Raw genomic sequence first — 15,386 nt, forward strand, 5'->3', positions numbered from 1 at the left:
TTATTGGCTGAAACTGCAACTCTATTAGCTAATCTCTATTTACAATTAAAGACGAACCGCCTTTATTAGAAAAAAGCTCTCAATGCAAGTATTTCATTGGATAAAACGCGGATCAGTCTTTTTGACCACTCAACTTGGTTCATTTATGTAATGTCTGTCACAGAGTTTATCGCCAATGTTTATACTAAGTGAAAATAGCTACATTGTTACAATTAGTTGGCGCTACCTTTATGAAACACGGTGGAATTTATAATCTGCTTGATAAAGGAGAAGATTGCCAGTTTGTATCACTGACAGCCGTGATCGAACAGTCAGAGTAGATTCTGTGACGTCATTGTCAAAGCAGTTTAAATGACCAACACGATAATAGTTTACTTGTCTCTAGCCTACCTATAACCTGCAATGCGGCTCTCACTCGCTTGCCTGACAAAGGTAGGCCCGTTGTACCAATTCTTGCTTGCAACAAGTAGACACGTGTGTGATACTAAAACATGTGGAAATATTTGCAGACAAGATACTGGGAGAGTGCTTAGTCATAGACCAAAAAAACAGGGAGGGTATTTGGGAACGCATTCTATTGGCCGCCAGAAACTGAGATATTTTTGGTAGCATTAGGAACTTGTAGTAGTTGAACGCCTGATCTGTCTAAATACTATGGCAACTCAAACAAAGGTGAAAAAATGAGCAAACTTTAGTAAGATATAATAATATTGTATTGTTATCACGTCAACTGATTTACTTTTCTCCCTTTTAGTAAGATATAATAATATTGTATTGTTATCACGTCAACTGATTTACTTTTCTCCCTTTTAGCCCATTCTTCATGGATATTTCAGGAGTTCATGCTCTTGGAGGGTTCGAATTGGTAAGTTCCTTTTGACTATGTAGTCTTCTACATCACTGCCTATTTTACAGCATTAGAAAATTGTCTGACTTTGACCCTGGAAAGAAATAACCTACTTTGCTTCTTCCAGCTTTTGCTCTGAAAGGTATTGAATTTGACCAAGTCCCAGTCAATCTGATCAAAGATGGGGGTCAGCAGGTAACTTCCTCACACATCATGCTTTTTCATCAGGTAGAGGTAATTAACCTCAATGGTATATCAGATATAATGTCCTCACACTGTACCTATTGTATATTTCAGCTTACAGACCAATACAAGGCATTAAACCCTATGCAACAAGTGCCTGCTGTCCAAATTGATGGCATCACCCTGTCACAGTCAGTGAGTCCAATAATGTTATTGGTTTGTCACTGTTAACAGTTATGTACTTTTGAGATGCTGATAAAAGTCAAAAGATAACCTCTTAAATCTAGCTCCAAATTCCCTAAATATAACATTGACTACTGACAGCATTGATAAGACCTATCCACTCACACTCAGCTGGCAGTGATCCAGTACATTGAGGAGACCAGACCAGGACCCAGGCTTCTCCCTGCAGACCCAAAGAAGCGTGCCCAGGTGCGCATGATCTCTGACCTCATCGCCTCCGGGATCCAGCCTGTGCAGGTGAGTGAATTACAGCACAAAGAAAGTGGGTAAACGAGAGAAAAGTATACAACAAATTGAAAGCACACCAGTCCACTGCAGATCTCTGACCTAGTTTGCAAAACAAACTTGGTTTACTGTATTGAAGGAAAGCAAAATCAGATGGCAGAACCTCAGACATGCTGACATCGTGGTTTAACAGCCATTGCAACAATGATGATGATGATGATGATGATGACTGTAGAGGTACTCAGTCATGTCTGATCATCTTGTATTTCAGAATTTGTATGTGCTACAGAAGATAGGAGCAGAGAAGGTGCAGTGGGCGCAGCATTTCATCCAAAGAGGTTTTGAAGGTGGCTAGAATAGCCTTACATTCAACGTGCCACTATAGCTCATCTCCAGACAACCATTACAGGCCTGACTCCATGTCCCTGTGTGTTTCTCCTCAGCCCTGGAGCCCATTCTGAATGAGACGGCTAGCAAGTACTGCGTAGGGGACGAGGTGAGGAGACACTCGTTCATCACATAAAAACACATTGGCAGTGTTAAGCTAAGTATCTCAAGTTAGGTTTTTTTATTGTCACGCGCACAAGTAGAGTGAAATGACTTTCTTGCTTGCTCATTCCCAACAATGCAGTCATCAATATCAGTAGTACAAAAAAAATAAAAGTCAAGTAGAACAAAAACACACGAGAAATAGAAATAAGAACACAAGGTAAGCTATTTACAGGGGCAATTCCAGGGTTGGTGCCAATACCATATTTACAATGTGCAGGGGGGATACTGGAGTGGTAGGGTTAGATTTGTATAGGGGTAAGGTGACTAGGCATCATAGATATGATAAACAGAGTAGCAGCAGCATACAGTGCCTTTAGAAACTATTCATACCCCTTGACTTATTCCACATTTTGTTGTTACAGCCTGAATTCAAAATGGATTAAGTAGATATTTTTCTCACCCATCTACACACAATACCCAATAATGACAGTGAAAATGTTTAGACATTTTAGAAAATGTACAGAAATATCAAATGTACATAAGTATTCACACCCCTGAGTCAATACATGTTAGAATCACCTTTGGCAGCGATTACAGCTGTGAGTCTTTCTGGTTAAGTCTAAGAGCTTTGCGCACCTGGATTGTACAATATTTGTACATTATTCTTTTAAAAATTCTTCAAGCTCTGTAAAGTTGGTTCTTGATCATTGCTAGATAGCCATTTTCAAGTCTTGCCATAGATTTTCAAGCTGATTTAAGTCAAAACTGTACCTAGGCCACTCAGGGACATTCAATGTTGTCTTGGTAAGCAACTCCAGTGTAGATTTGGCCTGCTGAAAGGTGAATTGGTCTCCTAGTGTCTGTTGGAAAGCAGACTGAACCAGGTTTTCCTCTAGGATTTTGCCTGTGCTTAATCTATTCAGTTTTTTTAACCTAAAAAACTGCCTAGTCCTTGCCGATGACAAGCATACCCATAACATGATGCAGCCACCACCATGGTTGAAAATATGAAGAGTGGTGTGTTGTTGGATTTGCCCCAAACATAACACTTTGTATTTAGGACATAAAGTTCATTTATTTGCCTTTTTTTTGTTGCAGTTTTACTTTTAGTACCATATTTACACAGGATGCATGTTTTGGAATATTTTTATTCTGTGCAGGCATCCTTCTTTTCACTTAGTATTGTGGAGTAACTAGAATGTTGTTGATCCATCCTCAGTTCTCCCATCACAGCCATTAAACTCTGTAACGGTTTTAAAGTCACCATTGGCCTCATGGTGAAATCCCTGAGCGGTTTCCTTCCTCTCCAGCAACTGAGTTAGGAAAGACGCCTGTGTCTGTGTAGTGACTGTGTGTATTGATACACCATCCAAAGTGTAATTAATAACTTCACTTTGCTCAAAGGGATATTTATTATCAGCATTTTTTTTTACCCATCTACCAATAGGTGCCCTTCTTTGGTCTTTGTTGTTGAAATTCACTGCTCGACTGAGGGACCTTAAGGATAATTGTATGTGTGGGGTACTCATTCAAAAATCATGTTAAATACTATTATTGCACACAGATTGAGTCCATGCAACTTATTATGTGACTTGTTAAGAAAATGTTTACTCCTGAACTTATTTTGGCTTGCCATAACAAAGGAGTTGAAAACTTACTGACTCTAGACATTTCATCTTAATTAATTTCTAAAAATGTCTAAACATAATTCCACTTTGATATTATGGGGTATTGTGTGTAGGCCAGTGACACAATCTCAATTTAATCAATTTTAAATTCAGACTAACAACAAAATGTGGAAAAAGTCAAGGGGTGTGAATACTTTCTGAAGGCACTGTATATGATTGTATGTGAATGTGTGTAGAGTCAGTATGAATGTGTGACGTTGATCTACAGTAGACCTCACTTCAAGTTGAGGAATTCTTGATTTAACTAAATAATGTTTACCTCTTAGATCTCCATGGCTGACATCTGTCTTGTCCCTCAAGTCTATAATGCTGAACGGTAAGGCACCCTCCATCATTCAGTCAGAACTGTAACAGAAAAACACCACAGCATGAGACTGATTTTACACTGAACATACAACCCACATGAAGAGAGACTTTTACATTTGCCCAACAGGTTCAAAGTGGATGTTGATCAGTTCCCAACTATCAAAAGATTAAACCAAACCTTACTGAAGGTAGATGCTTTCAAAGTGAGTCATCCATCTTGCCAACCAGACACACCTGCTGACATATGTACATGATAACCCCTCTGATATCTAAAGGAGCCAGTAGTGCCACCATCATTGAATACTTCAATAAAATGCTTTGATATTAATCATTTGGTTTCAATCTCGTGACTTGAAATAAGACTAAAATAAAGAATGTTTGGGTTAAGACCATTTATTACTTGTATGATGAGAAGTTGAGTTTGAATATGTACATTTTAACCTCTCATACAGTACATTCCCCCATCTTGACATATGCCCAACATGACACCGGAACATAGTGGATTTGTGAGGATAAATACAATAGAAAACATGAAAGTGCCCAATACCAGCCGACTGGTATACACAAGGAAAGTGAAAATGTCTGTCTGCAATTTGTTTAATAATTGGTTTAGTAAAATAGCTGAAGTTCAGCTAATCTCAAGCAGCGGTTGATTAAACCATGCTTAAAAAATTGAAATGTAGATAGAAAGTTATTTGCTTTCAGCTCTACCATGTGATAGCACACATTGGTGAGAACATATCTAGAACAGAGGACAGATGTTGCTTGTTAGATCTGGTGCCTATACCATTTCTCAAATGGGGAGAATGCCACTTTTTAAAAAATCTATACAAAAATGTTAACGACCCATAATGTAATGTCAGACACCTGACAACACTGTGATAAAAAGTAATCACTTGCACCATAACTGACAATCAACATCCCCCTCCAGGAAAATAGCAAATTAGGCTAGGCTACAGCCTTCAGTGGCCACAATAAAACTGTTACTGAAGACTTAATGACATCCAAGCCTAATGTAACAGAGCCATTACACATGAAGCTGGTTGAGAGACTGCCAAGAGTGTGCAAAGCTGTCATCAAGGCAAAGGGTGGCTACTTTGAAGCATCTAAAATCTTAAATATATTTTGATTTGTTTAACACTTTTTTTGGTTACTACATGATTCCATATGTGTTATTTCATAGTTTGATGTCTTCACTATTATTCTACAATGTAGAAAATAGTAAAAAATTAAGAAAAACCCTTGAATGAGTAGGTGTGTCCAAACTTTCGACAAGTACTGTATTTTAATTATATTGTAATTGTGATTTATCGGGGGGGTGCAGCACTCTCAGCACCCCTACTTCCCGCGGCTATGCCCTACTTGGAAAGTATCATATTCAAGCATGAGGCCTACCATAGGCCAAATACAGGGTTTCTCAGGTAAAGCGTCATCGATTTCTGTCTTGTCAGGCATAGCAAATGCTGTCTCCTAGATGTGAGGAGTTGGAGGTTGTAATCGGCAAAGTGTGAATCATACATACACTTTAGTTTCCTGTTTCATTTAATAAAAAATTACAATGTAGACCACTATATGGATAAATGCCTCATAAAATCAAAAGTAGTGACAGGTCTAGATAAATCCATAGCAAACTAGTAGAAACCCCTGCCTTTGGAACCCCTGTAACTCACCCTCTGACTCCCAGAGGTGTTGAGTAGAGTATGGGCGAGATGGCTGTTGTGCTCGACTGGGCTGGAGTGTTTTCTTGGCACAAGCGGAGTATTGCTGATGAAACTGGATTCATTCTTTTTGAGGAAAGAGTTGAATAACAATTAAAGATACTGGTACATTATGTAGGCAGCGTTTTTAATCATTCCAGATTCATGCCAAGAGGAATGGAGTATCTGGTCAGTGTTTCATTCATAATGTGACAGGTGTCACAATAACTACACAGAACAAAAATATAAATGCAACATGTTTCATGAGCTGAAACAAAAGATCCCAGAAATGTTCTATATGCACAAAAAGCTTATTTCTCTCAAATGTTGTGCACACATTTTTTTACATCCCTGTTAGTGAGCATTTCTCCTTTGCCAAGATAATCCATCCACCTGACAGGTGTGGCATATCAAGAAGCTGATTAAACACCATGATCATTACACAGGTGCACCTTGTGCTGGGACAATACAAGGCTACTCTAAAATGTGCAGTTTTGTCACACAACACAATGCCACAGATGTCTCAAGTTTTGAGGGAGCGTGCAATTGGCATGCTGACTGCAAGAATGTCCACCAGAGCTGTTGTCAGAGAATGTAATATTAATTTCTCTACCATAAGCCACCTCCAACATTGTTTTAGAGAATTTGGCAGTACGTCCAACCGGCCTCACAACCGGTGTGGGAAGCGGTTTGCTGATGTCAACGTTGTGAACAGTGCCTCATGGTGGCGGTGGGGTTATGGTATGGGCAGGCATAAGCTACGGACAACGAACACAATTGCATTTTATCGATGGCAATTTGAATGCACAGAAAGACACCGGGCCATGCAAAACGAACAAACTCATAGGGAGCACAGAAGTGTAGGCGTACATTTTTACTCATTTATTTTACGTTTAAATTAGCAGATACCAGCACTGCAATGGCAATTGACTGGCTTGGATTTGGCTACGCTGCAGCCATAGCCCTTGGGGGATTCATGGGATACAAGATAAAAGGTAGTGTCATGTCATTGATAGCTGGGCTATTGTTTGGCAGCATAGCAGCCTATGGGGCCTTCATGATTTCAAATGACCCAACCAAGACTTTCTACTCCCTCGTTGCCTCAGGAGCGCTGATAATAGTGATGGGGAATGAGATTCAAGAAATCTGGGAAAATAATGACAGGTGGTATCATGGCAGGACTAAGTTTGCTGATGGTCCTACGACTTCTCTTCATGGGTGTGATTGTAATGTGATTTGAACAATACAACAACCAACTAAAGCAAGACGGAAAATGTCATCGCAAGGGATGAAGTTCCATTTGCACATTTGTTTGTGCTTGCCTATATGTATTTTTGTAATCATACTTCATGTTTATACGTTCTTTAAAGAACTTGATGTTGATCCTGCAACCTATGATCATATTGCTGCTTTTGTCATTCCTAAAGTATGCAGCACTGGGGCAATGATGGTGCACATACACAATGACTAAATGCTATGTGGATGGAGTAAAAAGGTTGTTACTTCCTTGAATAGTTGTGTTGTCTCATAGGACATTGTTTAAGTTGAATGAACTACATGAATGGCTTACAAACAATGACTGAGTGAATTGTTATTGTAAGAAATGTATGAAAAAATGTATGGACTCACTAACTGTAAGTCGCTCTGGATAAGAGCGTCTGCTAAATGACTAAAATATAAAATGTAAAATGTAAATACCATGATGAGATCCTGAGGCCCATTTTTTTTTTAAGGTATCTGTGACCAACAGATGCATATCTGTATTCCCAGTCATGTGAAATCCATAGATTAGGGACTAATGAATTTATTTAAATTGACTGATTTCCTCATATGAACTGTGACTCAATAAAATCTATGAAATTGTTGCATGTAGCGTTTATATTTTTGTTCAGTATATATTGAACATGTACAAAATGGCAAGCTAGAAACCATATCTCACAAACAGTGACCAAAATCTTCCCATACACTCCTCTCCTCCCTTTCTCTGTTGCCTCTTGGACAAGGTCAGCATTCTAATCTCCCTCCCAAGTCAAGCACCTTCAAAACAGGCAATATAGACCTTATATATGGGCATTTTTGCAATTGTTATTAATTAGAATGAATGTAGGTCTAATGTACCTAGTTTGGGCTGACAGAGTACCAATCCCCTGCAGCTTCACGTCCTGGCTAACCAGAACATCAATTGAAATGGTTGACTTGCTTGATAAGGACGTCCATTCTCCCAAGACCGAATACCACAAGTTGTTTGGGCAGTGGCAATGGGACATTAACTAGGTGGCACTGGCAATTGGACTTGCTCCAAGAGATAAGGAATTAATCAGAGGTCTTATATTGGGCAAGACACCGACAAAACATTTCTGCTGTGAACTGCAGCAAGGATAAAGATTGGGAATAATGTTGGCTCAAATTGGGGGTTTGCTGCGTGCCCACTTTAAAAGAAATTAAACAACCAAAAACCTGATAGCTAACTGAAAATTAGACGGGGTGACTCACAAAAGGACCAGATTACAAAAGAGGTCAGGCGTCCCATCTTTTCTCCACAACAAAACTGCAGATTTGGAGAAGTTGAACAGATTTCTGTTAACGAAGATTGTCCCAATTGCACCAGGCCAAGTTGCTCGCCAGAGCAACTACAGGTGAAAGGGGCGTGTCGTTTAGAAACTGCGAAACTGTTTGATCTGTACTCCCGAGTGGCGCAGTGGTCTAAGGCACTGCATCGCAGTGCTAGCTGTGCCACTAGAGATCCTGGTCGTAGCCGGCAGCGACTGGGAGACCCATGGGGCGGCGCACAATTGGCCCTGCGTCGTCCAGGGTAGAGGAGGGAATGGCCGGCAGGGATATAGCTCAGTTGGTGGAGCATGGCGTTTGCAACGCCAGGGTTGTGGGCTCGATTCCCACGGGGGGCCAGTATGAAAAATAAAATAATGTATGCACTCACTAACTGTAAGTCGCTCTGGATAAGAGCGTCTGCTAAAATTACTAAAATGTAAAAACAAAGATTGTCCCAAATGCACCAGGCCAAGTTGCTCGCCAAATCCACTACAGGTGAAAGAACTGTTTGATCTGCTCTAGAGGGTTGCTGTGTGCAAAGATCTTCTTCTTTGATGAGGTTTAACGGTGGTTGGCATCCAATAAATGTTGCATTACTGCCACCTACTAGACTGGAGTACAACTCCCTTATACTTTGCTTGAAAAAAAACAAATACCCTACCATCTAACACTACAATCACAAAACAAAAAAATATTAAAACAAATACTCCACTATTTCAATCTATTTAGTCCTACCTCAGGCCAACAACCTGAAAGGATGGGACACCACCACTTAACACACCCTGTAACTCTTCTGATGTCAAGTCTTGAACACCCAAATACCTCTCTGCAGCTGCCACCACAACCTCAATTTTCTGCTACTTACTTTCCATTCCGGCATTACAGTTGATAACCGTTGCTATAAACGCTGAAAATCCAATCTTACTGAAACATATATCACTTGTTGGCCTATCCCGCTATACTGGCACAGATCTACTACTCACACCACTCCTCTCAGATCCCTCCCCCTTGACCCATCTTCCTCTACTTTCTTCACTGCATCAGCATATGACAACTTCTGCATTACTCTAACCCTGGAAACCCTCATTCACTTCCATTTCTCTTCCTGTCTTCAGCTCACTCTGCTTATACTTTCTACCATTCTTCTTTAACTAACCATCTCCTTTTTTCCCGCCATTTTTAACCGACTCAATCTCACCCTCTTCCTCTTCCTCCCTCTCTCTCTTAGACCTCCTCTGCCTCTCTTTTCCCCTCCATTCCTCCTCCGTATTCCAAGTATACGTCTCCTTATGATAATACTGCACTTCTCCTGACATACATCTTGTTCTTGCCATCTCAAGGGACGCCATTTAACCGGCTGTCACAATCTCCATACAATCAGCATGAACCCCTCGGGATGTAGCGCTCAACAGTGCATCCCACAGAGCGCGTCTTGATGTTCTTTTTTATCAATAGCTACCGTGACACTTTTCCATTTCAAATAAGCGCGCTCTTCCAACCACCACCACACCACACCACACCACATCACTCCACTCACTTCTCTCTCTCTCTCTCTCTCTCTCTCTCTCTCTCTCTCTCTCTCTCTCTCTCTCTCTCTCTCTCTCTCTCTCTCTCTCTCTCTCTCTCTCTCTCTCTCTCTCTCTCTCTCTCTCCTTAGGCTGCTCTCTTTATGTGCACAGATCTAGTCCAAATCTTTACCATTAGGCAGCGCATTTTACCCTTCTGCATGGGGGTCGCGTGACCTCGTTCTATCGTCCTCTGATTACGTTTGGGAACAGCTCAAAATAAAACCATGTTGATATTTCATCAGCTCTCAACTCCCTCATGATTGTTCTTAATGGAGAGTCATGGGACAAACTCCCATAAGAGCATTGGCCTTATTCTGTATGTGTGAGACAGGTTGGCTCTTATGATCAAATCCTATACTGTAGCGTTTTCTGTCATGGCCTCAATTTTCAGAATGAGTTAAACAATTCCGGTTATCCAAGTGATCTTGTCATTTCAGCAGTTGCAGGCTATCCCCTTGCTTTATAGCTAATAAGACAAAATTACATTGGATGACCAAGGATATTACTTCTATCCTCCAAAACCTCTAAATACACTATATATACAAAAGTATGTGAATTAGTGTATTCGGCTATTTAAGCCACACCCATTACTGACAGGTGTATAAAATCGAGCACACCACCATGCAATCTCCATAGACAAGCATTGACAATAATGGCCTTACTGAAGAGCTCAGTGTCTTTCAACATGGCACCATCATAGGATGCCACCTTTCCAACAAGTCAGTTCGTCAAATGTCTGCCCTGCTAGAGCTGCCCCGGTCAACTGTAAGTGTTGTTATTGTGAAGTGGAAATGTCTAGGAGCAACAACGGCTCAGCCGCAAAGTGGTAGGCCACACAATCTCACAGAACAGGACCGCCGAGTGCTGAAGCACGTAGCGTGTAAAAATGGTCTGTCCTTGGTTGCAACACTCACTACCGAGTTCCAAACTGCCTCTGGAAGCTACGTCAGCACAAGAACTGTTCGTCGGGAGCTTCTTAAAATGGGTTCCCATGGCCGAGCAGCCTCACAAAAGCCTAAGATCACCATGCGCAATGCCAATCATTGGCTGGAGTGGTGTAAAGCTCGCCGCCATTGGACTCTGGAGCTGTGGAAACGCGTTCTCTGGAGTGATGAATCATGCTTCACCATCTGGCCGTCCGACGGATGAATATGGGTTTGGCAGATGCCAGGAGAAAGCTACCTGCCCGAATGTGGCTGAATGGAAGCAAGTCCCCGCAGCAATGTTCCAACATCTAGTGGAAAGCCTTTCCAGAAGAGTGGAGGCTGTTATAGCAGCAAAGGAGGGGACCAACTCCATATTAATGCCCATGATTTTGGAATGAGATGTTCGACATGCAGGTGTCCACATACTTTTGGTCATGTAGTGTATATGCTTTCAGTTCAGAGGGTTATGTAGCATTTATATTTTAGTCATTTAGCAGAATCTCTTATCCAGAGTGAGTTACAGTTAGTGAGTGCATAAAAAAAAAAAATCATACTGGCCCCCCGTGGGAATCGAACCCACAACCATGGCGTTGCCATGCTCTACCAACTGAGCTACACAGGGCCACTCAGGTAGCACTCAGGTTAACACCAATGCTTTCACATAGAGCCGGCCATTACTGTAATAAACCCCAAAAGCCTTGATATTAATTGGCTTAGACCAAGCTCTCTATACTTGACTACTTCATGGTACCATGAAGCAAATGAGGCAGAGCTGTAGAAATGTAACATACCGTAATGCAAATGAGAGAATCTTTCTTCTTTATTGTGAAAAAACGTTTCAGGAAAGCTTATAACAAACAGAAACACATACTGTACAGTACAAAGCTGAAACTTATTTTCAGTTGCCTTATATTTTAGCAGCACAATTCATGATATCTTTGGAAACATGCACAACACAGATGGATGAGGTACAAACATTTTAGGGAATTACATGTGGGCGGCTATAAACAAATTAGGAACATGATTAGGTGCATACAGAGCTACACAACACAGAAAAGACACACACTCAAAATGATCTTCCTTTACAGAGATCGGTGCATAACATTTTACTTTAAAGGGACAATCCAAGTCATTCAGAAATATTTTGAATCTGTTAGTATCTACAATAGTCTCATGTGATTGTCCACCAAGATCAACCCACCGCCTGACAACCAGCAAACTAAATAGGGATTTGGCAATGTAAATATTGAACCAGTATTACATAAGAGCTTTTTGTGATAGGGGATGGCTTTTATTTGTGTCATAAAAAAAGACAGGGGGTGACCATTTGCTTTGCATTGGACTCGGAGCAACATTCAATATACTTTCATCAACATAATTACTCATTCCAATCAATATTTGCAGAAAAATAATGGAATTGTTGTACTGAACATTGTTTTAGATGCTGCATTGGGATTATCATACAATTCAAGTTGACAACGTTTAAAAACAAAATTCTGCAAAAAAGTGACACATCAAGTACACACCAACATTATATGATATCAAACAATGTGTAGACACAAAAAGAAAACCTCCCAGTTCTATAGAGCATCTCTCCTGTTTAAGCTTTTGACATAGCAATCATCTTTCTATCAGTGTTTCCTGATTGCTGCCGCCACTGAAATTGTGTCTGAATAAAATATATACTATATATATATATATATATAGAACATATATCTTGAAAATATGGGCAATTTGCCTTAACTCACTGCACAAAACTTTTAAACACCAGAACATGGCACAAACAAAAAGCTTCGTAAAATCTTGCTCTATAAACATAGTAAAACATATGAAAAAAAATTCCCACTCCATAATTCTCTTGTCCTCTCACATTTTAAATGTAGCCTAGGAGCGAGCAACACCAGCTGATTGTGATAAAAAATATATGCACCTATAATTAACCCTAACATATTCTATGGAATCAAAAATAGATATCATAATTCTTCAAAGTCATACATTCATATGCAATAGTGGACTGGATCCTCACGCACTGTAATACACTCTGTAGTACAGAGTCTTATTTCGCCATAGCGAGTAGGAGTTATCAAACTTCAGAAGGTAAGTGCCCTCGCCTGGATACTCATGACTGCCACCTTGCACTGCCATGTGACTGTCCTGACGATACACAGGTAAGATTTCCCCTAAGTTAGAGTTGGCCAATGATTTGGACCCCTTCTCAACATCCCCTGTGTTGACAGGTCCTGCAGGAGACAACACAAATAGTCTTCAAGACAACAACCTCAACTAAATGAATAAGAAGCAGTTAGATGAATTACAAGATCTGAGATCAGTTATTATCAAAGATATTCCTAAACTTTTCAGATTATGAAATATAAAAAATGTGTTGGTAACTAAACACATTTCAAACCAAAAGAGGAGGTGCTTACTGACCTTCTAGCTCATCCTCATCTTCCTCATCACTGGATTCGCTGATGTGGACTGTGATGGCACGGCTGGTGACAGGGGTCCAGTCAAAGTAGATTCCAAAGCCTATGTCATAGCTATCTGTGGCAAACTCCCAGCACACTCGCTTTCCCTCATGGACAGTGGGCACATGTACGGTCATAATGTCTCCTCTGTACACTGTCACCACACTGTCCTTTTCCAGTCGCAGCTTGGCCTTGAGCTCCTTCATCGCCATGGATGTCCACGTGGAGGGAGGCTTTAGTGGGGGCATTTGGGCTAGAGCACAACCATAGACCATATGTGAGGACAACATGGGAACCAAACATGAGCAGAGAGTGTTCAAAATGTGTGTGATAGTAGAGTATCACACAATTAGAGATCCTTTGTCAAATTTATATTTTCAGTATGATCATTCTTTTATCAGTAAATTGCAATACAGACATCAGAACATGGATGAAAGATATGAGTTCTCTTAAGTGTCAGTAGTTGTGAAACACTAGTGTGTCACCTTTTCTCTCTCCAGGGTTTTGACTATTCCCACTTCGGCTGTTCTCCTCAACATCTCCCCCCATTGCCTGCTGCCCACCAGGAGCCTCCTGATCAACCTGAAAACACACACATGCAACAAGTCTATAGGTGCTTGCAGTATATTCATTACTGCCAATTAATTTCATTGCCATGTCATTTTTTAGGCAGACATGATGTTTACCTCAGCTGGCTGGTCGGACCCCTCTGTGTCATTCGTTCCATCCATATCAGGGTTGCTTATGGGGTGGTTGGAGTTATTTGAGAGGTCTGTGCTCTGGAGCCTGTACACAGACAGATGACCATTCTAATCAAATTTCTAATCACAATTCAACAAACAATGCAATTGTGCTATGTGAGGCATACATAAAAACCGTCAATGCATTACAAATATTCAACATTTTTGTGATGCATTTCAATTGTATTCAGTTATAGTACGTTTCAGGAACGAAGTACAGTAGCTAAAAAGCAAAATATCAAAGTAGGAATCAGCAACAGGTGAGTTACCTGTCTAGCGGATTGGTCTCCCAGTTTTTCGACGTTATCCCTGGGAAAGAGGAAACCGACAACGCTGTCAATCTTGATTGAAGCTCGGATGTAGCCTCTAATTTCTCCATCGCTAAAATGAATGCATAAACACTTTTCAGTCTCGCTCTAAATCGCGTACTGTATTCCCTCCTCTCTCTCTCGCACACGCACACACTTGTCTTTAGCACTAAATTGCAGTTTACCATCATATCAGAGGAGAATGTCTGGAAGGCATTCAGATCATGCATAAAAGAAAAACAAATACAGAATGAAACAAACAAAATGCTGTATCGCATTAGTGGGAACCAAGACTGTTGTCAGGGCGTGTCTTCCGGTTTTGACCAGCAGAAGTGACTTTCCGTAACAGGATAGGAGAACATACGCAGCAGGTTAGGAGAATTAACATGGCAGGTTATGATAATTAGGTTAAGGTTAGGAAAAGCGTTAGCTAAAATTGTTCCCGACGCGACTCAAACATATAGCTACAACCAGGTCTGCCCTGAGAACGGTATTGGTTTCCACTAATGCGATGCTGCCTAGCTAGCTAGCTAACGTCAAAGCCCGACTGATGCGCGCGCAGTTACAAAGTTACATTTCTAGCTATCTTTTTGGTCACATAATTTCAACATTTGTAACCAATTTTGCTGTTAGTAGCAAGCTGCTGTCCCCGCGGAGCAATGACTGCACCCTGCTGAGCTGGACGTATATGCTAGCTAGCTATAGCCTTCGTATATGCTAGCTAGCTAGTCTTATGATCATCTGACATTCTTTGGATCTATGCGACATATTGTTACTCGTCAACAAGTTGTAATTAAATAAAAAACCTACCTGAGATAATCATGTGATAATGATTTGTTGTATTCCTGCTTGGCTAGTTCCAGGTTTTTCTCCGGAAATGTAGGTAGCACACGAGCCAACGTTATCTGATCTGTCAAAACTCCGTTCAGACTGCGCAGAAAAATTCTCATCCAGAAAATAACAGATTTTGGTATTGCCGTAATTTAACGAGTGTTAGCGGAATTTGACGATGTTAATCGTGAGAAAGTTGTTTTCTCTCTACTTGCCTCTGCAGGTACAGTAATATTACCGTGACTGACAAATCAAAATGTTCATTACACTCTGGGAATACTAAGACTTCGTTGAGGGATACATTTCAGGATTTC

General features: G+C 40.6%; 2 protein-coding genes and 1 pseudogene across 5 annotated transcripts; 2 read left to right on the forward strand and 1 right to left on the reverse strand.

Annotated features, from left to right (window-relative positions):
• Positions 1 to 157: 157 nt before the first annotated feature.
• LOC121539296 (maleylacetoacetate isomerase) lies at positions 158 to 4,312 on the forward strand. Of its 3 annotated transcripts, none has more exons than XM_041847682.2 (9): positions 158 to 432; positions 814 to 865; positions 975 to 1,042; positions 1,145 to 1,225; positions 1,385 to 1,510; positions 1,770 to 1,845; positions 1,942 to 1,994; positions 3,945 to 3,994; positions 4,112 to 4,312. In XM_041847682.2, the coding sequence occupies exons 1-9, from the start codon at positions 403 to 405 to the stop codon at positions 4,236 to 4,238; spliced, it is 663 nt and encodes a 220-aa protein (XP_041703616.2). In that variant the 5' UTR covers positions 158 to 402; the 3' UTR covers positions 4,239 to 4,312. The 3 variants fall into 3 exon arrangements, with proteins under 3 accessions (XP_041703616.2, XP_041703617.2, XP_041703618.2); XM_041847683.2 differs by lacking the exon at positions 158 to 432 and adding an exon at positions 566 to 672; XM_041847684.2 differs by lacking the exon at positions 158 to 432 and adding an exon at positions 637 to 694.
• Positions 4,313 to 6,458: 2,146 nt separating this feature from the next.
• Positions 6,459 to 7,336, forward strand: LOC121538808 (annotated as a pseudogene).
• Positions 7,337 to 11,527: 4,191 nt separating this feature from the next.
• On the reverse strand, positions 11,528 to 15,332 carry LOC121539293 (protein TMED8). 2 transcript variants are annotated; one of them, XM_041847672.2, is made up of 6 exons: positions 15,052 to 15,332; positions 14,203 to 14,242; positions 13,880 to 13,979; positions 13,679 to 13,775; positions 13,156 to 13,446; positions 11,528 to 12,965 (listed from the first exon to the last, which is right to left on the reverse strand). In XM_041847672.2, the coding sequence occupies exons 1-6, from the start codon at positions 15,062 to 15,064 to the stop codon at positions 12,748 to 12,750; spliced, it is 759 nt and encodes a 252-aa protein (XP_041703606.1). In that variant the 5' UTR covers positions 15,065 to 15,332; the 3' UTR covers positions 11,528 to 12,747. The 2 variants fall into 2 exon arrangements, with proteins under 2 accessions (XP_041703606.1, XP_041703603.1); XM_041847669.2 differs by having other exon boundaries at positions 14,203 to 14,314; positions 15,052 to 15,330.
• Positions 15,333 to 15,386: the final 54 nt, after the last annotated feature.

The sequence above is a fragment of the Coregonus clupeaformis genome, chromosome 25, assembly GCF_020615455.1.
Source record: "Coregonus clupeaformis isolate EN_2021a chromosome 25, ASM2061545v1, whole genome shotgun sequence".
NCBI classification, from domain to species: domain Eukaryota; kingdom Metazoa; phylum Chordata; class Actinopteri; order Salmoniformes; family Salmonidae; genus Coregonus; species Coregonus clupeaformis.

Bases quoted from the DNA above. Each gene is read 5' to 3' on its own strand.
- LOC121539293 (XM_041847669.2), bottom strand. The intron at 13,776-13,879 runs GTAAACATCATG...GTGTGTTTTCAG, and splicing joins GGTCCGACCAGCCAGCTGAG to GTTGATCAGGAGGCTCCTGG. The intron at 12,966-13,155 runs GTCAGTAAGCAC...TGTCTCCTGCAG, and splicing joins AGATGAGGATGAGCTAGAAG to GACCTGTCAACACAGGGGAT.
- LOC121539296 (XM_041847682.2), top strand. From the start codon at position 403: ATGCGGCTCTCACTCGCTTGCCTGACAAAG. The intron at 1,043-1,144 runs GTAACTTCCTCA...TGTATATTTCAG, and splicing joins TCAAAGATGGGGGTCAGCAG to CTTACAGACCAATACAAGGC. The intron at 1,995-3,944 runs GTGAGGAGACAC...TTTACCTCTTAG, and splicing joins AGTACTGCGTAGGGGACGAG to ATCTCCATGGCTGACATCTG.